We start from the raw sequence: 26819 nt of genomic DNA, 5'->3' as shown, positions 1-26819 counted from the left end.
AGCCTTTCATAAAAAACATCCTTCTGCCCCACTGCCGGTTTTCTAAGATCTTTCAGTTTGGATCATAGAGGTCTATGAAAGCACCGTAGACCTGGGGAGGCCTGGGTGACTGACGTTGACTTCTGTTTAGTGTCTGTTTCCTGCTGCACTTCTGGCTCCTGGTCCACACTTCATTAACAACATAATTTCAGTGGCTGCCATTATAATAGCAGTTGGCAAAGTTTTATAAATACTAAATTGTACGTGGATTTTCCAGCAAACCAGTTGAAGGTAGGAATAAGAGTCCTGAGTAGCCAGAGTCATCTTAGAGAAATCACCTTGCTTCTGGCTCAGAAATATCTAGCAATTTGTTTAAAAAAACACTTTTAAATTACATAAATAATTCGTAAACCACCATGATGAATTTGTTATGTATCAGTGCAAACTTTTCTTTTTCATCTAGCAATTATCTTACCATTTAGAGATTGTATTTGGGTAAATCCGTCCTTCTTTTTTTTTCTATTTTTTTCCCAATTTTTTCAGTTTTTTCTTTTTTTCTGAATATTCTGAGCATTTTTATTTATTCATTTTTGGTAGCTTTTTAGCTTTTATTTTAGGTTTGGGGGTACATGTCAAGGTTTGTTACACAGGTAAATGTGTCATGGGGGTTTGTTGTACATGTTATTTCATCACCCAGGTGTTAAGTCCAGAGCCCAGTAATTATCTTTTCTGCTCCTCTCCCGCCTGCCACCCTCCACCCTCTACCCTCAAGTAGACCGCAGTTTCTGTTGCTTCCTTCTTTGCATTCATAAGTTCTCATCATTGAGCTCCCACTTTATAAGTGAGAACATGTGGTATTTGGTTTTCTGTCCCTGTGTTAGTTTGCTGAGGATCATAGCCTCCAGCTCCATGTGTGTTCCCACAAAAGACATGATCTCGTTCTTTTTTATGGCTGCATAGCGTTCCATGGTGTATATGGACCGCATTTTCTTTATCCTATCTGCCATTGATGGGCATTTAGGTTGATTCCACGTCTTTGCTATTGTGAATAGTGCTGCAGTGAACATTTGCATGTGTGTGTCTTTGTGGCAGAATGATTTTTATTCATCTGGGTATATACCCAGTAATGGGATTGCTAGTTCGAATGTAGTTCTGCTTTTAGCTCTTTGAGGAATCACCATACTGCTTTCCACAGTGGTCGAAGTAATTTACACTCCCACCAGCCATGTATAAGTGTTCCCTTTTCTCTACAACCTAACCATCTCCTGTTATTTTTTTGACTTTTTAGTAATAGCCATTCTTACTGGTGTGAGATGGTATCTCATTGTGGTTTTGATTTGCATTTCTCTAATGATCAGTGATATTGAGCTTTTTTTATATGCTTGTTGGCCACATGTATGTCTTCTTTTGAGAAGTGTCTATTCATGTACTTTGCCCACTTTTTAATGGGGTTGTTTGTTTTTCTCTTGTAAATTTAAGTTCCTTATAGATGCTGGATATTAAACCTTTGTCAGATGCATAGTTTGCATATTTCTTCTTCCATTCTGTAGGAATCTCTTGATAGTTTCTTTTGCTGTGCAGAAGCTCTTAAGTTTAATTATTATAGATCCCACTTGTCAATTTTTGCTTTTATTTTGATTGCTTTTGGTGTCTTTGTTATGAAATCTTTGCCTGGTTCTATGTCCAGGATGGTATTGCCTAGGTTGCCTTCTAAGGTTTTTATAGTTTGGGGTTTTACATTTAAGTCTTTAATCTATCTTGAGTTGATTTTTGTATATGGTGTAAGGAAGGAGTCCAGCCTCAGTCTTCTGCATATGGCTAGCTGGTTATCCCAGCACCATTTATTGAATAGGGAGTCTTTTCCCCATTGCTTGTTTTTGTCAGCTTTGTTGAAGATCAGATGGTTGTAGATGTGTGGCCTTACTTTTGTGCTCTCCATTCTGTTCCATTGGTCTGTGTGCCTGTTTTTGTACCAGTGATTTTTTCAATTTTTTTACACAGAGTCTTTGTCACCCAGGTTGCAGTGGAGTGGTGCTATCCCAGCTCACTGCAGCCTTGACCTGGGCTCAATTGATCCTCCCACCTGAGCCTCCCTTGTAGCTGGGAGTACAGGTGTGCATCACCACACCCAACTAATTTTTTTCTATTTTTCATAGAGACAGGGTCTTACTATGTTTCCCAGGCTAGTCACAAACTCCTGCACTTAAGCTATCTGCCCACCCACCTTGGCCTCCCAAAATGTTGGGATTACAGATGTGAGCCACTGCAACCGGCCCCAGTCCTTCTTTTAAAGTGGAGACATGCTTCTTTGGAAGGCTCAGCCTATAGGCCCTATAGGACAATCACATTTATTGTGAACTTGGCTTGCATTCTAAGTACAGCCTTGCTGAGGACCTGGGGGAGAAGAAGAAACTCCTCAGTTGGGAAACTTGGTTTGGAGTACAGGCTTGGTGGATGGTTTCTACAGGTGGATGGAGTAGGGCAAAGCAAGGGCATTTCACCGACTGTGTGAGATAGGCCCAGAAAGGAATCTGGAGAGATCAGAGGCAAATTTCATTTTGCTGCTTGGCTTAGGCCCCTGCTTGTAGTCTTGACAACCTCATCATTAGGGCATTATGAGACTATTGTTCTGAATATGGCCACCCCTTCTCCCTACTCATCCTACTTAAAAAGAAAATCTGAGAATGTTGGCATTAGGAATTAGAAGATGAACCCTTTCTTTGTGCCTTCTGGCTTAACCCAGGTCCAAATAACTTTTCTTATGTGATGGCAAGTTGGCAAGACAGATTTCGTCTGGAATATTTCTGTCAAACTGCAGTCTTTGATGCATTCTACATATGAATCAGCCTCTTTGAAATCTATGTTACCTTAAGAATTTTAGGAATTTCCCTCATTGGTTCTCCATATGTGCCCCAGCCACTGCGTCGCCAAGGTGAAGTTACAGAGCTGGCCTATGAAGGAGATGATGAACTCAGGGTCCCTCCCATGGTTCATTGTTGGCTCATGGAAATAGAGTGGTGAACCAGTGCGCACCCTAGAAGGTAGGGTCCATACCCCATTTCCCCTGCCCAGAGGTGATGGCTTTCTAATTTCCTTCCAGGTTGGCTGGCTCCTCTGGCTGATGGCATGTTGAGGTACATGGGCCAGCAGCAGCGAGGGCATCCGATCCAGAGGGGTCCACTCTAGAGGCCGGCCCACCAGCACCATGGGCCAGTGTGTCACCAAGTGTAAGAATCCCTCATCGACCCTGGGCAGCAAGAATGGAGACCGTGACCCCAGCAACAAGTCACACAGCAGGCGGGGTGCAGGCCACCGAGAGGAGCAGGTACCACCCTGTGGCAAGCCCGGTGGAGATATCCTCGTCAACGGGACCAAGAAGGCCGAGGCTGCCACTGAGGCCTGCCAGCTGCCGACGTCCTCGGGAGATGCTGGGAGGGAGTCCAAGTCCAATGCCGAGGAGTCTTCCTTGCAAAGATTGGAAGAACTGTTCAGGCGCTACAAGGATGAGCGGGAAGATGCAATTTTGGAGGAAGGCATGGAGCGCTTTTGCAATGACCTATGTGTCGACCCCACAGAATTTCGAGTGCTGCTCTTGGCTTGGAAGTTCCAGGCTGCAACCATGTGCAAATTCACCAGGTTAGTCACAAACACTTTATGTCACCAGGTGAGCAGTGGAGGAAAGAGAACAGCATTGGGCAGTGGTGCCCAGCTAGGATAGGACTGTGTTGGCTTCATAGGGTTTTGGGTAAGTTTTTATTTTTCTGATCAGGTTCTCTAAAGCCTGAATGTTTTGAGCCAAGTTGTGGTTATGATGCTGAGAAGCCCCTCTGGACTCTAAGGGTTTAAAATATATCTCCCTGGCTCTGCAGCAGACCTACTAAATAGGAATCTCAGCAGGGAAGTCCCGGGCATTTGGATTTTGATAGATTCATGTCTGGTTCTAATGTGTACCCTATGTTTTTTTTTTTTTTCTTTTTCTATTATTATTATTTTTTTTTTTTGCGGAATAATGCCTTTGCCTAATTCGTAGGTCAAATTTCAGGCCTATCCTAGCATTATGTGGCAGCTTCTGAGTAACTGGGCACTGCTCATCTTTGCCTTAAATGAGGAATAAGCCAGGGTGAGCCAGGTCGCCAAGTTGCTGCTCAGCCCCACTGCTGTCTTGGACCTTTCTTTTCTTTTACTCCTTTACATGTCAGTTCACTCACTCGATATTTTTTGTATGCCCAGCATGTGCCAGGCACTGTGAGTACCAATACAGTAAGTGCCTCTGGGGAGGGATATGCCTCTCTCCCTCCATGAAGCCACTTGCCCTTTCTAGTACTTAGCATGTTGCCTGCCCTCAGCCAGGCCTGTGTATAATAAGGTCAGTTGGCCTCAGTTACCAAGTAGTAGCTGTGCATATTGTTCTGGTCATATGTCCCTATAGAATGTGGTTTATAGAGCACGGGGTTATGAACAAGAACTGACTTTGAAACCTAGCCATACAATTTGTAGTTTGCATGCCCCCCATCCCAGGAAGGTTGCCCTCCAGACCTCAGAGGCCTCACCTCTTCAGCAGATACTACAGTCCCTGAGAAGATGATCAATGCGAGACCATGCCGTAAGCTGAAAGGGTTGTATAGATGTTAAAAATACATACATAATTTTTGTTTTTTAATAATAGAATTTTGATCTCTGGTGGTAGAATTACCCAGGTTCAGAATCCTTGGCTCCAGAAGTCTCCCGTGGCAATCACTAAAAATATACCCCAAACAAACAACCCATAGAGAATCAGAAGGGAAACAGGAAGCCTCCTCCTCTGGAAGGAGAAAGAATCGGCAGCTTAATCGCTATTGCAGAGCGGGAAACAGGGCAGGGAGCAGGAGACTTGAGTTTAGCTTTGGGAAGATGAATGAATGAATAAATGAACCATTATCAGCTGCCAACCGTGTGCCAGGCACTGTTAGAAGCAGAATAGTAATTTGTTTAGTCCTCACCAAAACCTTATGAAGTAAGGTGGTATTTTTACCATTTGACAAGTAAGGAAATAGGTCTAATTAGTTGGAGGAGTTAGAATTCAAATCCAGACCATCTGGCCTGAAAGCCTTGCTCTTAATCACTATGTATATTGCCTGTAAATAGTATAGTTTATAATTATTAATTGTCCTTTTCCTTTCTGTTGCAGGAAGGAGTTTTTTGATGGCTGCAAAGCAATAAGTGCAGACAGCATTGACGGAATCTGTGCACGGTTCCCTAGCCTCTTAACAGAAGCCAAACAAGAGGATAAATTCAAGGATCTCTACCGGTTTACATTTCAGTTTGGCCTGGACTCTGAAGAAGGGCAGCGGTCACTGCATCGGGAAATAGCCATTGCCCTGTGGAAACTAGTCTTTACCCAGAACAATCCTCCGGTATTGGACCAATGGCTAAACTTCCTAACAGAGAACCCCTCGGGAATCAAGGGCATCTCCCGGGACACTTGGAACATGTTCCTTAACTTCACTCAGGTGATTGGCCCTGACCTCAGCAACTACAGTGAAGATGAGGCCTGGCCAAGTCTCTTCGACACCTTTGTGGAGTGGGAAATGGAGCGAAGGAAAAGAGAAGGGGAAGGGAGAGGTGCACTCAGCTCAGGGCCCGAGGGCTTGTGTCCCGAGGAGCAGACTTAGTGGCTCTGTCCCAGGAGCAGCAGCAAGGATCTGCCAGCTGCCCTGCAGCCAACTGAGGAATTGGACCATTTTGGAAATTACTGAAGATCCGGATATTTTCTACTTTACACCTTTCTCTGCCTTGTATCTGAAAGGGCTCTAAAATGCTGTATCATGTTTTAGGCACTTTCTTCATTGTTTTGGTTGTTTTGGTTATTTCCTTTTTAGGGGGGATCTCCCAGAATATTTGAACCTGGTTACATGTTGTGTATCTTTTTTTGAAGCCTTCAGATAGAATAAGCCTGCCATTTCTTGCACAAATTAGGTTTTTTGGTTTTTTTGTTTGTTTGTTTTTTTTTTTTTTTTTTTGGTAGGGGAGGGCATACAGCAGGGAGGGGGGATGGGACTGTTAGGTTGAATTAACATTACAAAATGATACAGTGCCAGATCTCAGTTTTGCATATTGTTTTTCAGGGCAGGTCTGTACTGTGTGTAGTGCTGTTTACATGGTTGAATTTAGGTTGTAATAATTATTTTTAAAGATTTACACAGATTTGAATAGCAGTGTTAACTGTTAACCACATTGCATTAATTCCCAGGCGATTTAGAGTTCTTGGAGAGCCAAGGCCAGCCAAGAGCATTTGTAGTCTGGTGACAACCCCCTTTTAAGCTAATTTATCCAGAACCCTGATTTCCCTCACTTCTTGCTCATTCCTTCTTTGACCTATTGCATTTCATGTTGAGTTTTTCCATCAACATGCTGCACCTGTCAGTCAAGTGAGCATTTTTTAAGAACACATTGTACTGAGAACCACTTAAGCATTGAATGCGGAGAAAGCAGTGCTACCTCAGTTTTGCTGGAAGTAGACTTTTTTGATAGTTTTCTTTCTTTGATGAAGTTTCTGTATTTTCATGTTGTAAGTGGAAATACTTTTTTTTGTTTGTTTGTTTCATTTGCCTTGGAGCCAAAGTTTCTGTTCCTGGTGGTCGGGAAACTGCCTGCCGGCCAACTGACTTGAAGGAAAACTGTGGTATGGAGCTCTGCTTGAATTTTTTTTTTTTTTAATATTTTTATTTTTTTTCTTTGAATATCATCAGCTTACTTGTCTGGCAAGGGCAGAAGCCTGGGGTTGGCCTGAACTCTGCCAAACAAATATCAAAGTGTATTTAATAGTTAAATTTGTGCCCTTTCCCTTCTTGCTGCACCCATGTTGTCACTTAACCCCCAGGAGTTATTTATTATCTTTTTGTTAAAGTCAGGCTCATTTGGGGTAATGTGATGACTGTTTAGGTTTACATGACCCTCCTCTCCTTTCCCTACCCCCAAATATGTATATATACATATATAAAATATGTATATATTTTACCTATATAAAATATATATATATACACATATATGTATCTATATTCGTTTGTTTGTTTGCCTGCTTATACTGGCCATAAAAGAGGGAGCTGCCTTCAATGTATAAAGTATAAGAAGAGTGCCAGGGAATGCCATAATGGAGGCTTTTGGATTTGAATTTGGACCATTTCACTAAAGAGAACATGAGTTTGCTCAGCCCTTTCCTCACAAGAGGGAGGGCCCGGTTCCCCAGACTTCTCCACGTGCTTGCTCCATAAAGGCCAGCTTTGGCCAGGCTGCCACAGGGGCCTGAGGAGCTGACTCTGGGCCTACCTGGTTTCAGTTAGAGGGTCCTCCTGTTATTTTTCCATTTAAAAAGTATGTCCTCAGAAAACTGTACTGGAAGGATGGGTGGCAGGAACTTGTATAGTTCAGCTTCCAACACTTTGGAACAGATTAAAAAGGGAATCTTTTAAATAAAAACTTATAAAAATATTTATACTCTTGAGGTAATGAGACTTTGTCTATTAAACATTTGGAGGTTTCTCCCCTAACCTAATACCCCACTGCGTCCCAGGTATGTTTCTCAGCCTGGGCAGGAATTGCATGTTTTGAGTTCCATTGTGAGCAGCCTTACAGCTCTGGGCTCCCATCTTAAGGATTATTAAAGAGTTTTGGCAGTCAGTATTTTTCTAAAACTGATATTGACCATAGGGAACATACTTGGAATTTGTTTTTGTTTTTGTTTTTTAAATCCTAAACCTGACAGTTCCTCCTTCAGAGGGGCAAATGGGAAACTTTAAGATCATCCACGGTATAGTACTGCTAGAAAGCTGAAGGGGGTCTTGGGCCAGATGCCTGGCTTCTGTTCTAGCTAAATAAGACTCTTGAGTAAGTCTCCAGGGGTCCCAGCAGGTTCTGTGGGATCAGTTGTAGCTGGGTACCCAGACTGAGGTTTTAAAAAGACCGCTTTTTCATTAAGCCAGTTTGCAACTCATTTTACCCGGTTCTGGATTGGGTAGTGGTTGTTGAGGGAAAAGGCAGGCTGCTCTTGGCCAGGTAAGGCCCTTTCCATCCCAGATCAGAGTGTATCAGAGAAAAAGAGGGATACACAAAAGAGGGAAGGCAGCCCAGGACCCTGAGTACTCTGGAGAAATTAGGTTCCTTCCCCACCCTTTAAGAAGACATTCCGTGCATTAGGTGTACTAGAGTGGGTGGATTTTGTTGTTTTTTAAATTAACTATTTAGCCTCCTCATCCCCCACCAAAAAAGCCATTTAGTTATTTTTTGGTTATATTGATCCATTTGCAAATGAGAAGCCAGAAAAGGGAGCAGTCAGGGAGGGACTTACAAGTTCCTTCCAAGTTTGAGTACTTGATGCTCAGCAAAGATTTCAAGCTTCTGCAGTAGCTCTGGGCCAATGCTTGACTCTTTCGTGACCACAAGAAATGCAGTTTTTCTGCAAAGGGATCCAAGGTGAGGTGTGTGTAGGGTTTGAAGTTATACTTCTGGGAAATGAAAAGCCTTGTTCCTTTCAACCTAGAAATAGGTTTGCCACTTAATGAGTGAGCAGTGAGTCTGTGTAAGAGGCTGAATGCATGCCCCTCAGATAAGCCAGTACACTCCTTGCTTAGCAACAGAACATCAGGGTGATGTGGAGAGGGGCAGGATGTGGATGCCACTTTGGAAATCGGCAACATCTGAGGGCGACAACAAACTAGTGTGTTGGGAAATAAGAAATAACTCAGTTTTGACAAATGGCTTTGTCAGCTTTTGTGATGTTTCTTTAGCAGTTTATTAGAAAGATGGTATGAGATGACATGCTGCTTCATTGAATTGCTCTTTCCTCCATCTTTGCCAAATCTCAATGTATCATTCTTAACCCCACCTCCTGTAAGGGGCTTTGCTATGCTTCAGCTGGTTGTCTCAGCAGCTGAAGTGCTGCCCACCTGTGTGAGTTGGGTCCGGGAACCCATGTCTGCCCTTCTGATAAGGGAAGATGAATCTAGAGCTGGGTGAACATCTAAATTTTAACCAAACCCCTGGGCCCAGGAAAATAACAATTGAAAATGTACAAGGCAGTGTTTTCAATATTAAACTTCTCCAAGGAAAGCACAAACTAGTCTTTTTGGAAAGGGAGAAAGGATTAAGCCACACAGTATTAGTCTTTGAAGCAGTACTGGTCTCCAGGGGCTGGTGCCAAAATTTAGTCCCATAGTAGTACACTTGATGGCCTCATGTACTATATACTATGCCAAATTGTATTAAACAGTGGTGGGAAGTTACTGGGATAAGAACTTGTCTAAAAGTTTACAAACCAAAACAGATCTGTTAGGTTGGTGCAAAAGTAAGTTTTTGCCATACTTAATGTATTGCCATTAAGTATGGCAAAAACCACAATTACTTTTACACCAACCTATGTATTTAAGAGTGTTTGGTTTGCCAGATTCCAAATGAGGTCTTCAGTGCAGCAAAGCCCAAAAGGTAGACTCAGTTATGCAATTATAAGGTTAAGGCGTAGAAGAAAGCTGCTGCTAGGTTTTTGTTGCCTTTTACTTGACTGCTCTGCTATTTTTCTTGTCTCTCATGTTTGGTTAGCTATGACTTGAGCATCTTGGTAACTGACAAAGGTCTTCCTTGGGGGACTTGAACATCTGGGTAAATGACAGGTCTTCCTTGGTGGACTCCAGCAGTATCTTGTTTAAATGACTAAAAGGACTATTAAGGTTGTTGAATTGTGTTAATTGGGACTCATTGAGGAAATGCGACATTGATCCTCCTCTTATTCCAGTGTGTTTTCTGATCATATAAAGAAGGTTCCCATCCACCTGCCTTCAGAGTTTATTCCCACGGTAAGCTGTAATTGCATATCCAGTTTAAACTGGACTGGGACTGCATGTTGGTGAGGATCAGCACGGGTTTTCCCCCTTTTCGAAAGACGAAATAGATTCTTGAGCACTGGTTGCAGAAGCCAAAATTGTTCAAATAGCTTTGCATAACCATTGGGTTCTGCTTCTGATTCAGGTGCTGGGCATCATGTCCTCCCTATTCTTCTCTTCTTGGAAACCCAGCCTATCTCATAGATACCTACTTCCGCCACCCATCCAACCTCCCTGCTCCTTTCAACACAAATCTTGGATATTGCCAAAGGAAGCCATTCAGCAGCTGCTGGGGTTTTTCATCCCCCTGACATGCATACATTTGCTCTGGGAGAAGTGTCTTCCCTCTGACCCTGGTCCCCAGCTCCGTCTGTGATTAATTGCTCTTACCTGTTGCACTAATGAATATGACTAGGTTTTAAAGGGGGAATGTGAAGCAATAGGCAAATGGGGCTTGGATGAATTGGTCCCACAGATATACCCTGCCTTAAGCCGCTGAGGTGATGAGTCCACTCCTCATGTGACCCTCCACCTTTGTGGATCCCTCTTGGTTTGTGACCAGTGTGTCTGTTTGTTGAGGTTGTACAAACTTGACAAAAGTTAATACTTTTGTTTGTATTTTCTGCACTGTTGCACTCTCCAAATGGCCCCTTGAGTATTTTTATTGACTTGTTACACACATTTTTGTCTTTGATGTCTACATTTTTTCCTTTAATGTTTTTTATTTGGAAGGTTACCTGCTGTTGGATTTAATAAATTTGTTTACTTGATTATTGATATTTCTACAAAAAAAAAACAGTGACTTTATTCTGGGGCAAAATTTATCCACTGGGAGTTTCTACCAACATGATATTGAGTAACAATTTTTATTCTTTGAAAAACAATCCAGATAAGTACAGGATCCTCAGACTCCAAACATGGGTGTTGACCTCCCACATACCAAGCTTAGTAGGGTGGCTTTTGGGGGTCTCAGTGCTTAGAGGCAAAGAGCAAATAAGTCTTCACAGGGCCACTGCCTAAATAGTCTTACCTTAGCAACTGATGTGAATTCTCATGAGGAATAAAAAGTGAAGTTGAGCAGTGTGTTAAATGCATGACCCCTAGATTTAACAGTACGGCAGTGATTAAGGCAAAGAAAACAAGCTGTATCTGGCTTTAACTGTCAAATGCCACTGCTGTGTGACCTTTGGCAAGTTAGTGAACCTCTAAGTTTCCTTTTACTCATCTGCAAAATTAAAAGACTCTTGGTTCCATCAGAGTTGTAGGATTTAAAAGTCTTTTAAAGTCCCAATGACACATAAATGCTCAAACATTACAAGCTCTTTTAAGGTTCTCCAAAGGAATGCTAGGTGAGTAATGCAGGGAAACCAGAGAATAAGAGAGGGGGGTTGGCATGGTCATACATGACCTTTCACAAGTCACAGCCCCTCTTAGGGGCTTAATTTCTGTCTATGCCAAATTGGGGATGGGGGAAGCAGCTCAGACTAACGTGATCCCTGGGATTCCCATCTGCCTCTTAACACTCTAGATGTATGATGATTAGACCACTTACGACCCTTAGCTTCCTTCCATTGTATTTTCTGTCTAGTTATTGTTTACATTCAGGAAAGCGCTTGACTGGCCATCTTACACATTTCTTTCATGGAGGCCCTGATGGCCTCCCCAAAGATTCCCAGCCTCATGTTGGTATCTTGTAAAAATAAGTAAGTGTGGTAGGAGTAGGTGTACTTTTTCTTTTCTGTTGCAAAGGCTCTGGAAGTCTTGTCTACATTCTCTGATTAGGGAGAGGTTTCTGAGATTTCCTCAATGAACTGGAACTCTTCTTCTCTTCCTTCCTCATTACTAAGGACAGGACCAGGTGGGGGCTGGAAGGAAATCTAAGGGGTGATGTTTTCCTCACTTAAAAAGTATGCCTCTAAAACATTCCCCAGTTGGCTCTTGGGCTTGTTTCTTCTGTGCTTTGGCACTTCTGAGTTGTGGAGCCCAGCCACAGCATTACAAATAGGTTTGGGGAATAAAGTGGAAGGATACTGATTTGGGGGCTTGTATAGAGCCTGGGCTATTCAAAGTGCTGTCACAGGCTGTATAGATTATATACAGCTAAAATCTAATTTTCAATTAGATGATGGACAAACAACTTCACTTAGTTACCAGATGAGCTTAACTGCACGTGGAATGCTTTCTAGCAAGAAAGGTGCACTGAAGGTAGTGCTGAGGGTCTGAGGAGTATGAAAGAGTTGCAACACTGGCTTCCCTCCTTTCAAATCAGTTGCTGAAGCACATGGCTGGATTGGCTCTGGAAGTCATCCTTCTAGCTCTGAGTTTTGACGTAGGTCAAAAAGGGTTAGTCTGCCTGATAAGATTAGGGAGCTTGCCTAACCTCTCCATTTCCTTTCCTTTACGTTGACTTCTGAGGATGCCCTGTCTTAAAAACATAAGGCTCCTACCTGAGTTTAACATTCTTCTGTTCAGTGTTCTGACCCTTATCCCGTCTCTTGACTCGGGTGCTGAAAAAGTCCTGGTGGAATGTAGCAGCACCAGTGCAGTCAGCAGCAAAGCATCTTAACTCTACAGTGTTTTCTAATCCATGCTGATGGAGACTCTCCATGGGCCCTGTGCTTATCTGGGGTGGTGCTGCTAAAACTGCTAGTACATTATAGAGCTACACAATAGTGTGGTACTACTACATGACAAGACAGAAGAAAACATGAATACTGGCCCTAGTATACACATGGACTTAAATGATAAAAGAGCATCCTCCTTTATTGGGTAAGTAAAGCTAGATAATTGGGTAAAATTATCTAAATATTTGGGAGAGTTATTACATGCCAAGATAAATTCCAAGAAAAATAAGGCTATGACGTATAGACATTAAATCATTAGAAATATATAAACTTGTCATTGGATCCAGAGATCAGTCAGGGCTTTCTAAGCATAAAAGCAAATAGAGGAAATCACAAAAGACTAAACATAAAATGATATACCTTAAAAAGCAAACTAAAATTTTGTAATAGTTTGTAAATGGACACTATATTTAGTGAATCCATAAGGCGCTCTTAAAAATTCAGTATGGAAAAGGATCTGGCTTCCCAATAGAAAAATGGCAAAGGATATGAACAACTCACTTAGGAAAAATAATTTACCAAAGAGTTTCTGGGAAAAAAAGCAGGATGCCAATCTAAAGGGTATTCAAGTAAGCAGACATTAAATATACAATGAAAAACTTAAACTGGCAAAAATTTGAAACAAATCTACGCTAGTAAACAGTAAAAGCCTTTCTGGAGTTAAAAGCATGTGTTCGTACTCTTTAACCCAATAATTTCACTTAGGAACTTTTCCTAAAAGAAATATCTCCCAAGGATGTATGTGCAAGGATATCACCAGCAGCATCATTTGGGAACAACTTCAAGGTCAACAAAAGGGACTGTTTTAGAAATTATGAAATACATCAATGCTAGAATTATTACACAGTTATTAAAACTCTGCTTTTGAATAACAGAATTTCTATCATCATGGAAAAAGTTGATCGATTATAAAATATTGGCAGTCATTGACCATTGATGGTGGGATCAGTTGTGATTTAAATTTTTCTGTATTTTTCAAATTTTCATTAATAGGTTTCCTTTGTAATAGGGAAGAGGTTATTTACAAAAAGGGGGGTAAAAGGAAATGAACAACCCCCCCATGGGCAAGGAGAACAGAAAATGGGAGCAATGTGTTCAAAGCCTAAACCATGAGTTCTGTAAGAGCCCTTGGAGTTGCTTTTCCCCCATAAGAAGCTGCTTCTCCAGCAGCTGCCTTGGCAGCTCTGCGCTGGCTGCCTAGAAGGGTGTGGGAGGAAAAATGCACAAACGCACTTATGAATGGAATGTGTGTTTTGCAAGAGGCCAAGTTGGCAGCTTTGGCTTCCAAAAGGTGGAGCATCAGGCGAAAGAACAGAGTGTGCAGACTGAAGTCTCAGAGGCCTCGTAGTGCAGGCCCATCTGCAGAGTTCTGGAGTTGGATCCCTGGGGAAACCTCCACCCCTCCCCTTTCTCCTAAGAAAAAGATGGCCTTGGCTATTCTTGGGAGCAAGTGGAGTGCTCTTGGTACAGGGAGATGATCCTTAGTAAAATAGTATGTCATTTATTCAGCACTCAATCTTGACTTTTCCTAGTTTAATCCTCATAACCTTATGAAGTACTAATTTCCCCTATTTTAAAGGTGAGGAAACAGGCCCAGAGAGGGAAAATAATTCACACATAGTGCATTACTGTGTCATTTTCCACAAATGTCTCAATAATCAAAAGTAGTTATTTCCTCATTTTATACAGCTGTGGAAATAGCCTCAAATGAGGTTAAGTGACTTGCCCCAAAATACTCAGGTGTGTGTGGGAGGTGAAGCTCCAACCCAGGCCTGTTCATATCCGAGGCAGGCACTTAATTTATCTCTCAGGACTTGAGCCTCAAGAGGTAAACAGCAGCTAAGCTCTCACAGCTTTGGAGCTCAGCTGGGCAGGAAGGAACCCAACAACACTGTCAGTTTCAAGTTGTTCTCAGGGCCTTGCAGCGGAAGTTGGCAATTCACCTAGGGAACTTTCCTCCTGATGAAGGGACTTGAATCAAGTTGCAGTGTCTGATCCCAAGTCAAGCTCTTCAGTTCTGGTTCCATATAGGGCCAGATCTTACAGAAGCTACATTTAAACTTTCATATAGGACCAGATCTCATGAAGCTACATTTATAGGATTAAACACTGCTCCAACTGCCCAACCCTAAGAGTTAATTTTAAGTAGAATTATCTGTTTCTTCTTTTCTTCTCCTGACAGCAGGTGGCAAGAATTATTTTCCAATTATAAAAGCAATGTATGTTGAATGTTAAAAAAAATCGAGTCTACAACAGAAAAGCATTTGTTAAAACCTGATTTGTCAATGCCACTAGCCATAGATAAATACTATTAACGTTTTGGCATATAGCCTTGCAGGTTTTGTCAGAAGCCTATGTATAGCTTTGTATATTTTCTCCTACAAAAGTGGACTCAAACTACATGCTATTCTGTATCCCTCCAGACTTCATACAACAAATAATATACAGTACTGTGAATATATAATCTCACTCATCTGTAATCCTCTGGGATACATACCATTATTATCCCAAGCACAGAAATGTTAAGTAATTTATTCAAGTTCACACAATAATTTAAAAAGCTGGGATTCAAAGTCAAGCATTCTGGATCCAGAGGTCTACTGCCTCTTCTTGAAGATCTCTTTCACTGAAGACTTTATTTACTCTCTCACACACACACACTTTAGAACTGGCTACCTAGAACTCCATTGTAATAACCCTCTGATATCTCCTTCATTACATGTTTTTGTGTAACTATCCTAGTACCCTAGGATAATGCTGTAGAATTGCAGGGTCTCAGTGTACAGAGCAATTTACGAGGTTTTTGGGTATGATACATACTGTATACCAGATTCATCTTTTCTGGAGGGCAGTTAATATCTCTAGTAGTTTTGGAATTGGGTGCCTATGCCCCATGTCCTTTCCAACACAGATTGTTATCAGTTTGAGAGTTGATTAAAATGGCTTTTACTGAATTTCAAGTTTCCAGTTCCTAGAGGGAGAGATGGTGTGATGGAGGCCCCTACTGGTGAAGGGTGGCACTGCAGTCATGTTCTGAAGGGAAGGAGGATTCCTGAAGGTGGAATGGAAGGGGTTTCCAGGGCTGGTTAAAAAAACTAAAAGAATCTTCCACTCCACTGCCTGGTGGACTTGCCAGATTTCTCAGTTCCAGCTATCATTGTCCTTCAATGTTTTAAGAGTTGTCAATAAGAAAACAGTTTAAAGAAATTTGCTTCACAGACATTACAACTTTGGCAAATTGCATAATTGGCTGGTTTTCTGAGTAATCACTCCTCTTGGTTTCCTTATCAGTATATACCACGTAATAGGGGTGCTACATGGAATGAGCACCTTGTACCGCGCCTATGCACATAAACTCAATGACACAAAGAAACAATCTGTGGACACCCCCATACTATGCTTGAACTTTAAGCATTTATTGAAAACTTATACATGCCATATAAACAAACTAAACTCTTTTAGCTGCTACACCAAGTTTCCATAAAGCTGTCTGCTGGTTGGAGAGGCTACAGCCCGACCACATTCTTTGCCATTGCCTACAAGGGGTAAGAAATGGCACATGGAAACATGGCAGGCCGACTCATGAACACAGGCCTGGGCCAGCGCTTTCTTCTTCCTCTTTTATTCCCATCAGTCCTAGGCCAGAGAGTGAACCATGAGTGCTGCAATAAATGAGAAACAAAGGTATGTTTTTATCCATAAGGTTGAATGAATGGTTACAAATGCCTAGTTAGAGGAGATATTTTTCCAAGTATGTGTGTGTGCCATGGGGCAAGGGCAGGAAGGTTTATGGAAAACTGCCTGCTGAAGATGGTTTAATGGAAAAAGCACTGATGAGTCTCAGAGGTCTACATTCAAATCCTACCTTTACCAATTAAGAGATGTGACGCATATCTATAAAACTATGAAATATTTAAATTACTATCTCACAGGGATTTGGTGAAGACTATCGACAACAGCAAACATACACTGAGCACTTACTACATGCCAAGAATTGTTCTAAGCACTTGTCTCATTTAATCCTCAAAACTGCTCACTGATGTAGGTACAAGTGTTATCCTCATTTAAAGAATAAAAAAAGCTCATAGACATTATATGACTTGCTGAAGTCACACAACTGTTAAGTGACAGAACCAGGATATCAATAATAGCAATCTGTCATTAGATCCCTTATAAGCTGCTGTTAAAGAGTCTTAGTCTTTGTTCATTCCATACTTTTGTAGCACCTGCTAGGTGCCAGGGGCTGTTTAAAAAAGTTACAAAACATTAACTTATTTAATAATGTTTGTTGTAAAAAACCTGGCGTGGTGATTGGAATTTAGGAGCCATTCAATACTTGTTAGTTCCCTGCCACCTTGTAATGAATATTCATGGAACTGGGTCAGCGTTGAGGAGCTCTCTGAGGCAGAGCAGGTAGAAATGAGCAAAGACAAACACAGAATCTGTCTCCACCTGATGTATGAACTTAAACATGCAAACACTAGACTTTTGTGTATGGAGAACTAGAGCTTTGAGGACAGGAGAGTTGCTCTGGAGTCAGACACACCATCAGGGTACAAGTCCTGACTATGCACTTACTAGCTGTGTGACCCTAGGAAAATTGGTTAATCTGAGACTTTTTCTCCACTTGTTAAGATTCTAACAACCTCAACCAAAAATGCATATAGAAGCATTTAGCACAGTATCTGGGTTTAATAAATTACTGTTGTTTTCAATATTAAGAAGCTACCAAAAATGTAAGGATTAAGAGCTGAATCAAGACCCCAGCCTAAGGAAACCTTCTATTGTTTTTGCTGTTCCTTTTTTCCCCAACGTTTCCCAAGAGTATCTGCTGCCATCATGGACACAGCTGCACAAACAAGGCCCAGAGAAGTCAGTCACACAGCAAGCTTCCACAGCCTGGGGAAATGCATGCTACTGCTGCTGAGTTTGATCAATATGTCTACAGAAATCAGAATGTGACTTTTAAAGGATAGGAGTAGTTCAGGTTTCTTCACCACAGGATTTGCTGCTTTCAGGGGGTGCTTAATTCTCCTGACTTGTCAAACTTAGGATCTTTGTCTCAGTCACAACTTAAGTGTTTTTGCTCCCTGACTCCAGCACTTCCTCCTCTGGCTTCACCCTCTGTGGAACATCCAGGAAGAACAATGATTTGGGCTACTCTTGACTTAGTTTACCTAAACAATGGTGGACTGTAATCTAAGTATTCTACATGAGAACATGAAAACCCAGTCCACCTACCACCATACACTGCCCCTGAGGAGCAAGTCTGTCTGTTCCCCAGAGCCCACATCTTAACCAAAAAGCTTTTACTGGCAACTTGTGGTCACTTTTTACCCTGTTCCTGTTAGCTTACCCACAAGCCTGTTTAAAGTATGTTGGTCTAAGATTTTTTTTCCCCTTAATGTAAACACCTAATACTTGTTTCTGCTTTTCAGAGAAAGCGGTTCTTTCAAAGGTGCCCAGTAGGTAGACCATCTCCCTAATGGCCCTCAGATGCATGTTACAATAACTTTATGCTAGGAAATGAATTTCTTCTGATCCAGCTTCAAGGCCAGAGGTATTCATGCTCTGTCAACTCCTAGAATGTCAGAATCTTTTTTTTTTTTTAAGAGTCTCACCCTGTAGCCCAGGCTGGAGTGCAGTGGTACAATCTCAGCTCACTGCAACCTATGCCCCCTGGGTTCAAGTGATTCTCGTGCCTCAGCCTCCCAAGTAGTTGGCACACAACACCAAACCTGGCTGGGTTTTTTTTGTATTTTTGGTAGAGACAGGGTCTTGTCATGTTGCCTAGTCTGGTCTTGAACTCCTGAGCTCAAGTGATCCGCTTGCCTTGGCCTTCCAAAGTGCTAGGATTATAGGCATGAGCCACTGCGCCTAACCAGATGTCAGAATCTCAAGGGACTTTTTAAAATTAACACAACCCAAGGTTTTCACACTGTTCAAAAAAGCCACCATCTTTCCCTCCCTTCCCCAATATACACTCATTCATTTAGCTGTCCACTCACTCATTCCAAAACTGCCCATCTTTATGCTTTAAGATTTAATATCAGTTTTTCTTTAAAGAAAGGGTTTACAGTTAAAAGGGTTTGAAAATCAACTGATTTATTCCAAATCCCTCACGTTACTGAAAGGAAATTGAGACCTACAGTGGGGAAGTAGCTTGGCCACTTGTCAGAGGAGACAGGTGATAAAGCTGGAACTAGACTCAAAGTCCTGCTCCAGTATTCCTCAGGCTTAGAATCAGCAAACCAGGCCCTGTTATCTCTTAAAACATAGGTGTCAATGGGGAAAAGGGTACAGAAGGCAGGAACACATTTCTCACATGTAGGGAGGTTACACCTAAGCCTAGGGCTTGTTCTGAGACTTTACTTTTTTTACTCAAGTGGGGTTAGCAGCTACTTCTTACTCCAGAGAGGAGTAAGGACATAAGACCCCTGGTTTTAACTGGGGATAAGTTATCTCCTTGAGGGACCAATAAATGTAGTTATACAACAGCATATAAATGTGAAATGGGAATACAATGCCTATCTTTTAAAACGGTGAGAATTAAAGAGATGATTCATGTAAGTCCTCACTATGTGCCTAAATAAAGGCTTTTTCTCTAAGAACAGCTGAAATCCAGGGGACAGAGTCCTGAAGGGATACCCTTTCTAGTCCTTACCTCTTGGTTCCTGGCAGCAGGATGAGGCAGAGAGTGCCCGGGCACAAGCTGTTGTAGAGCTTTCCAATCTTCCGGCCCCAGCGCCAGGCTGCTATCTTTGGGTGGTCCAGTTTCAGAGTCTGGGATCAAAGCCATGTGTCAATACTCAGCCAGAACAGTCTCTCATTACCTTTGGAAGGGCTGCAACACTCTTCCTCCGCCTCTAAGGCTATGGGATTCCAGTAAAGGTTCCAGACAAATCCCTTTTCTAACACTGGAGCCCACACTGCAGGTTCTCTGCTGACCCAGCATCCCCAGGCCTCCAAGTTGGCTAAGGACTTCCTCAGGGGAGGACAGCTACTGTCCTTTCCTCCAGATGGGTCTTCCAAGACCCCAAGCTAGGGGGGCCACATTGCTGATGAGGGGTCTAGTCTGGCTTCTGCCATTAAGTCTCTTTGTGACCTTGGGCAAGTGACTTACCAACTCTAGCCCCTACTTTTCATCTGCTAAGTATGAGAGATTAGACTAAGACAGGGTTTCCCAAGCTTCAGCCATTCACCTTCTACCTCTACTCTTCTGCTTGTATATCCCTCTAACATTTTTCCATAAAGTGAGTTAATTTCTTCCTTAGCCTTGTCTAACTAATACCATCCACAAAATCATAGGCTCAATGTAGTTGTTGTATACTTTAACAAGTATTAGCAAAACAAGTCCATTCAGATGTCTTAGATATAATAAAAAGACAGACAAGTCCATAATCATAAAAGTGAAAACAAAAAAGAAAAGACCATCTATGACAACCACAATTTATCTTGTGTATGTACCACACTTTGGGAAACCCTAGACTAGATCACTGAATAATTGTCCAGCTCTCTGGCTTCCTGCCTTGGTCCCTTCAAAGTCCCTTGGAGATCTGGAAGACTAAAAAACTAAGTTTAGCAGGTATGGAGGGGGCAAAAGTATGAGAGATCTGGGAGAAAAGGAGATGTGGCCAGGACTGGAGGAAGCCGGAGAGTGAAATAAGACTGAGGGCCAGCGTAGAAAAAAAAAAGATTAAAGGATTAAGTGTCACTGAGCAGGACTCTCCTGACATCTTCTCCAAGACACCTTCACTCACTCACCTGCAAGGCCTCCTGTTCAAAGCGGGGAGGTACAACACGAAGCCCTGGGAGCCTTCTTGATTCAGGTGGTAAGCCTCTGAGCCAGGCATGGAGGTGCCTGGGGGTTAGGGCATGCCTGCCTTTCAGCTTCCAGTCCTTGCCTGTGAGAATGTTGAGGGCCTGCTGGGCACTGCCAAAACTTTTGAATTCTGAAAGCAAGAACCCCCACCTTATGTTATTAAGGGCCAAGAAAGTTGATCACCATCCAAGCTGCCTGGCCAGGGTCAAAGGAGAAGGACAGAATCAGGAATTGCTGCCCTGGTCCAGCCCAGGAGGTGAATCTTCTTTTCTCTGACCTCATGTTATCACCATCCCCAGTTTCCTTCCCCAAAACTACATTCGGTAGCATAGACTTACTCAGGAAACAGTATTTTTTCTGCTTTCCACTTTTAAGATCTTTAGGCAAGATCACAGCTTCCAGGCCAAGAAAGAGGCGGGGCTCCTGCAACAGCTGTTCTTTGAAGGTTTCACTCACTCCAGACAGATATATAGAGCCTTGGTTTTCAGAATCTCCTTCCAGCTCATTCACGAGCGTGTCACAATCAAGCGTGAGCTCTGTCACAGGCCTCTGCACCTAACCAAGGAAAGTTGGTGTTAGTGGTAGAAAATCAATTTAATCCTCAGGCCTGTTGGATATTAGCAAGTTGTTGCCATTACTAATAACTTCATTTTTCAGTTTCCTAAAATTTTCCATTTCTTTCCTTTTCTTTAAAAGGAAACTAAAGATAACGGCCTCACAGAATTATGTTAGAGACTTAATTGATAAATACATATTTTTTCATGTAAACATATTCTCTTCAGTTTCCTGCCTCCCACTCTGAATGAAATTCTGTTTATGTGCACAAGAAACTTCAAAATACCATCATTTGATCTCCCTGAAAGGTGAAGAAAAGGGTAACCACAAAGAACTAACCAGAATAAACCACAGGGGACTTAAGTAGTAATAAAGAATGCAAGGAAGACCCAAATCTAGCCCAGGATGATTTCTGACACAAATGAAAGCCGTTATGTCTTCAGTCACTGCCAGTAGGAGAATGTTAGACTTGGCTGAAGACTTTCCATAACAAAGTCTTGTGCCTGGGCCTCTTGAGGGTGCTTCCTATATGTCCTGGGGCACTATAAATATAGGCTGTGGTAGGTCAGACCCGAGCAAAGGGGGCTTTCTCTTGTCACCCTACCTTGATGCAGATACCATCTACCAGAATACCATCCAAGGACTCTATGGCCAGCTGGGCAGCTTCTAGGACTTCATACTGTATACAGAGATGAGGCTGCAGAAAGACCAAGATTTCCTCATCACTGCTTTCCAGCTCAAACTGCTAAAGAAGGGGTTGGGGAAAGGATTCAAACTATATTGGCCAAAGCCACCAGAATGGATGCCTTTACTGTGCTGGGCTACACAAGTATTGATTGTAAACTGTCAACTTTAAATGGGATCATCAAAGTTCAGAAACTAGCTTTCAGACAACAAATAACCTTTGTCATTTAAAATGGAACTACCCAACAGGCTTTTCATAATATTTATTATGCATCACTGAAGTCATCACTGCAAGTCACAGGCAGAGATTCCCATTTGTCTTTTAGCTTAACTTTATAAGCTTGGGAAGGATAAGTTCTTCCACTGGATAGGCTACATCTTCAAATGGTCTGCTTTTCTGTTTGGTAACTCGGAGTAACTAAATCTTTGTGATTATCTAAGCCATAGCATCAATATGGAGATAAAAGCCTTCCCATAGAAAAGTTTCATGACACTGGATTTGGCAATGGTTTCTTGAATATGACATCAAAGGCAGGCAACAAAATTAAAAATAGACAAATTAGACTTCATAAAAATTAAAACCTTTTGTATATCAAAGGACACTAAGAGCAGTATCAAAAAGCAACCCACAGAATGGAGAAATAGTTGCAATCACATAGCTAATAAAAGATTAATATCCAGAATGTACAGAGAAATCCTACAATTCAACAATAAAAAAGCCAAACAACCTGATTTAAGAATGGGCAAACATTGCAGAGTAGCTGGAACTGAAAAAAATAAATAAGGAAAAAAAAGGGCAAACAAGTGAATAGACATTGCTGTAAAAGATGTACAAATTGCCTGCGACACTCAACATCACTAATCATTAGGGAAACGCAAATCAAACCCAAATGAGATAACATTTCACATCCATTAGGATGGCTCTTATTAAATAAAATAGAAAACAAGTATCAGTGAAGATGTAGGTAAGTTGGAACCTTTGTTCTTTGCTGGTAGGAATGTAAAATGGTACAGCCACTGTGGAAAACAGTATAATGGTTCCTCAAAAAATTAAACATAGAATTACTATTTGATCCATCAATTCCACTTCTGGGCATATGCCCAGAAGAACTGAAAGCAGGGACTTGAACAGATATGTGTACAACCATGTTCATAGCAGCATTATTCATGATAGTCAAAGGCAGAAACAACGCAGAGTCAGGCACAGTGGCTCACACCTGTAATCCAAGAACTTTGGGAGGCCAAGGTGGGTGGATCTCTTGAGTCCAGGAGTTCAAGATCAGCCTGGGCAACACAGAGAGACCCTGTCTTACAAAAAATTACCCAGGCGTGGTGGTGCATGCCTGTGGTCCCAGCAGGAGGCTGAGGTGGGAGGATTGCTCGAGCGCAGGAGGTTGGGGCTGTAGTGAGCTGTGATCACGCCACTGAACTCCAGCCTGGGTGAGCAAGACCCTATCTCAAAAACAAAACAAAACAAAACAAAAAAACAAAGGGTAGAAACAACCCAAATGTCCATCAACAAATGGATAACCAAAATGTGGTATATACATGAAATGGAATATTATTTTGCCTTGAAAATGAAATTCTAATACATGCTACAACATGAATGAACCTTGAAGACATGCTAAATGAAATAAACCAGACACAAAAGGACAAATATTGTATGATTCCACTTATGTGAGGTACACAGAGTAGTCAAATTTATAAAGATAGAAAGTAAAACAATGATTACTGGGGCTGGGGGAAGGGGTAATAGGAAATTTTTGCTTAATAGGAAATTTCAGTTTGGGATGATGAAAAAGTTCTGGAGATGGATGGTGATGATAGCTGCACAATATCAACGTACTGAATGCCACTTAAAAATGGTTAAAAAGGTAGATTTTATTTTATATGTATTTTACCCGCCACCCCCTCAACCAAAAAAAGGGGCCAAGAGAAAGGACTTAGGAAGACGTTATAGTCCCTTGCTATACACTTCTCATCCCCCAATCCATCTTCTCAGGGACAATCTTTGTATTTGTATTTTTAGTCATAGAAAAGCCATTAATAAAAGATTTGGAAGCTGGGTGCAGTGGCTCATGCCTGTAATCCCAGCACTTTGGGAGGTGGATCACTTGAGGTCAGGAGTTCGCGATCAGCCTGGCCAATATGGTGAAACCCAGTCTCTACTAAAAATACAAAAATTAGCCAGGCGTGGGGGCACACACCTGTAGTCTCAGCTACTTGGGAGGCTGAGGCATGAGAAATCATTTGAACTGGGGAGGCAGAGGCTGTGGTGAGCCAAGATGGCACCACTGCACTGCAGCCTGGGCCTCTGTCTCAAAAATAAAAATAAAATAAAAATTAAATTAAAAAATTTGGAGACAGCACATTTTAAAATATCTAGGATCCTGCACTTAGATCATTTTAGAAGTGTTTTTACTTCACTTTCATACATTGTAATACACCAGTTTAATAGTTACCTAGTTCCAAATTCTAAAGGAACAATATATTTACAGTGAGGTCTTCCCCTAATCCCATTAGCTAGCTGCCTAATTCTTCCCCCTGGAGGCCTCCATTGTTACCTTTACTGTATATCATTCTACAAACATCCTGTATTACACTGTTTCCATTCTTTTTTTCATGATTTCTTCCATGTCTCTATATGCTTATGATGTTATTGCTTCACATATAAACTTTATCTATTGATATGGTATTGTTATGACTGTGAAGATGGAGACATAACTTGTGAAGTCCTTTTGAACTACAGAAATTTTTAAAACCATATGCAAGTATTATTTTTGTTAAAGTAAAACTAATCTCTTTAAAGGGCTTTTAGGTAAACACAAACCTACAATACCAAAAACTTACCCTAAGAGATAAGAGATAACAATAACAACAACAGCCCTCCCCTCATCTTCCTCCTGTATCTTAACCAAGCAAGCCATGAGCCTATTCTGTAATGTAAAAAAAGAAGTAACTTTCTAAGATATGAAAGTTACTTCTCTTTTTGAAAGAGTATTTTATCATTTAAAACTGAGGTACAATCATAAGGACCACAGGTTATATTCAACCAGCAGACATATTTTTTCGTATGGCCTGATATTTGAGAAATGGGAGCCAACATATGAAAACTGACAGATTTCTCAATTCTTGTTTTTAAATTGTTTGTAGCAATGTGGTCCCACTATATAGCCCAGGCTGGTCTTGAACTCCTGGGCTCAAGCAATCCTCCCTCCTCAAACTCCCAAAGTGCTGGGATTACAGGTATAGGCCACCGCGCCCAGCCAGATTTCTCAATTCTTTACACACAACAAAAGATCTCACAATACTGGGTATACATTCTTGTGGGTCAACAACTGCTCTCATTAGTATATGTCTCGCACTTCAGTTGGTAGCAATCAAGCTTACTTCACGAATATTTGCTATCTACATGGCCCAAGCAGTCACCTGAATGTCTAACCCTAATCTAGAAAACGAAATCTGAATTTTCCGGTCTTACCTGACGGGTTTCAAGAACAAAAGTCATTGACTGGACTGGGCCAAAGCTCTTAAACAGCCTCTTCAGAGCCCTGAGATTGCAATTTTTGCTAAATGGCCCAGCATAGACAGTTGATATCTCTGTCCACTTGATCCTCATCTGTAGGAAAAACAACAGAATATAGTATGGGAATGAATATGGAAAGAGAACTGAAATCATGAGTCAATGCATGGGATTATTCATCAAAGATTTTTTTTGATATAAATACTTGCCAAATGTCCAAGGATATTCACTGAAGTATTATTTGTAATAGCAAAAATGTATAAAGCACAAATGTTGTTAATAGGTATATCATATAGCAGAATACTATGTAGCCATTAAAAACAAGGGAAATAAGATATGTAGTGATACAGAAAGATGTATGAGATATACTGTTAAATGAAAAAATAAAGTTGCAAAACAGTATGCATAGTCTGATTCTCATTTTTATAAAAATATTTTTAAATGTTAATATGCAGATAGTAAAAATCTAGAGAAAAGCACAACAAAGTAAATAAAGCATGTATTACTTTCCTTAATGATGAGAGGTTATAATAAGTCACTAAATAAATCATTCAGCAGAACCCATTCACTTACCCTTTTGTTCATCTCCTCAGTGAGGACAGGTGAAAACGCCTTAAAAGAGAACTGAACAATGCTGAAGGGAAACAGGGGAATTTCCACTCTGGCCTTCTCAAGAACCTGTAGAGAACAGCACAGCCTGGATAAGGTAGGAACCTCATACTCTATTGTGGCTCCTGGATATGAGCCACAATAATATAAACAGTAGTTGTCTTTTTACGCATACTGAAAGGTAATATGGGGCTGACTTCCAGGTCTGGAGGAAAATGGTGAAACCACACACCTTCCCCAAAGAACCACAGAATCAATAAAAAGAATAAAAATAAAATACATATGAGCCATACCTTCGGCATTACTAAGAGACAAGGGCTATTACAAAAATTTTCAAATGACCTGTAATTAAATAAATACGTGTAACTCCCACTATTGTAAACTGCGGCAAGCCTGTGAGTAGGGAAAGCAAGGGAGAGGAGGCTTAATAGATTTGGTTAAAAAAAAAAAAAAAATCAAGGGGCATGGAAGAATTAGATGAAGCACAAAAAAACCCCAAAATAAAAACTCCAATTAAATGCCAAATAAGGAACATGGGTCATGATTTTGACATTTCTCAGCACTTGACTACAAGCAAGAGGCTTGGCAGCCTCAGAGAAGCCGTGCTTCTGGAGAAGAATCAGATATATAGAGAAAAGGTGGTACTCCTTGGAGACACTGCTGTGAAGAATGCCAACCCTTCTGAAAAATATTATAAATTCCTCCCTTCCCTCAACACCACACCATCATTCTGGAAATGGAGAACTAGGAAGCTTCACTTCAGCCTCTTACTCTCACAGAAACAATGAGTTAACAACAATATATGGACCAGAACACCTTTGAGAGAACTGTAGAGATTGGATGAGAAGCTATATAGCACCTAGACCAGCATGAAACCAAGAAGGGTTTCCAGTAAATGGGAAAGGAAAATTTGTGATGTTTTGTGGTCCCATCTACACCTCTCCCTATCTGACATAATATGGCTTCTCCCACACCACAGATCCTCTCTTGGGATGGAAAAAAAAGAGAGGACCATGTGTCCAATGTTCTGGGTAGTGTGGGGGCTGTCTGAGGGACTATTTTCTGTTTTGCGTGACTCAGAAGGCTGACAGGACTGAAGAAGTCCTTGTTTGGAAGCCACTGAAAACAGATGTGATCACCATGGCATGTTAGAGCTGCAGTAAGAAACCAGG

At 41.4% G+C, this 26819-nt stretch overlaps 2 protein-coding genes across 16 annotated transcripts in view; one reads left to right on the top strand and one right to left on the bottom strand.

Moving 5' to 3' along the window:
• Positions 1-10597, top strand: part of DCUN1D3 (defective in cullin neddylation 1 domain containing 3) — a 47782-nt gene extending 37185 nt beyond the window's left edge. For all 8 annotated transcript variants that reach the window (XM_054453404.2, XM_054453401.2, XM_054453407.2 and 5 more), the window contains 2 exons: positions 3080-3615; positions 5147-10597. In XM_054453404.2, coding sequence (XP_054309379.1) covers positions 3185-3615; positions 5147-5630 — 915 coding nt within the window. In that variant the 5' untranslated portion in view covers positions 3080-3184 and the 3' untranslated portion in view covers positions 5631-10597. The remainder of the gene's footprint in view (positions 1-3079; positions 3616-5146) is intronic.
• Positions 10598-15846: 5249 nt separating this feature from the next.
• Positions 15847-26819, bottom strand: part of REXO5 (RNA exonuclease 5) — a 43112-nt gene continuing 32139 nt past the window's right edge. For 5 of the 8 annotated variants that reach the window (XM_054453373.2, XM_054453372.2, XM_054453371.2 and 2 more), the window contains 7 exons: positions 25612-25716; positions 24997-25134; positions 21436-21528; positions 20615-20831; positions 20219-20406; positions 19119-19237; positions 15847-16116 (listed from right to left, as the gene is read on the bottom strand). In XM_054453373.2, the coding sequence (XP_054309348.1) occupies positions 16035-16116; positions 19119-19237; positions 20219-20406; positions 20615-20831; positions 21436-21528; positions 24997-25134; positions 25612-25716 (942 nt within the window). In that variant the 3' untranslated portion in view covers positions 15847-16034. The remainder of the gene's footprint in view (positions 16117-19118; positions 19238-20218; positions 20407-20614; positions 20832-21435; positions 21529-24996; positions 25135-25611; positions 25717-26819) is intronic. The other 3 variants (XM_054453375.2, XM_054453376.2, XM_054453374.2) reach the window with 1 other exon arrangement.

The sequence above is a fragment of the Pongo pygmaeus genome, chromosome 18 (assembly GCF_028885625.2).
Source record: "Pongo pygmaeus isolate AG05252 chromosome 18, NHGRI_mPonPyg2-v2.0_pri, whole genome shotgun sequence".
NCBI classification, from domain to species: Eukaryota; Metazoa; Chordata; class Mammalia; order Primates; family Hominidae; genus Pongo; species Pongo pygmaeus.
The sequence above is the reverse complement of the archived record's forward strand: the minus strand, read 5'-3'. Positions and strand labels throughout refer to the sequence as shown.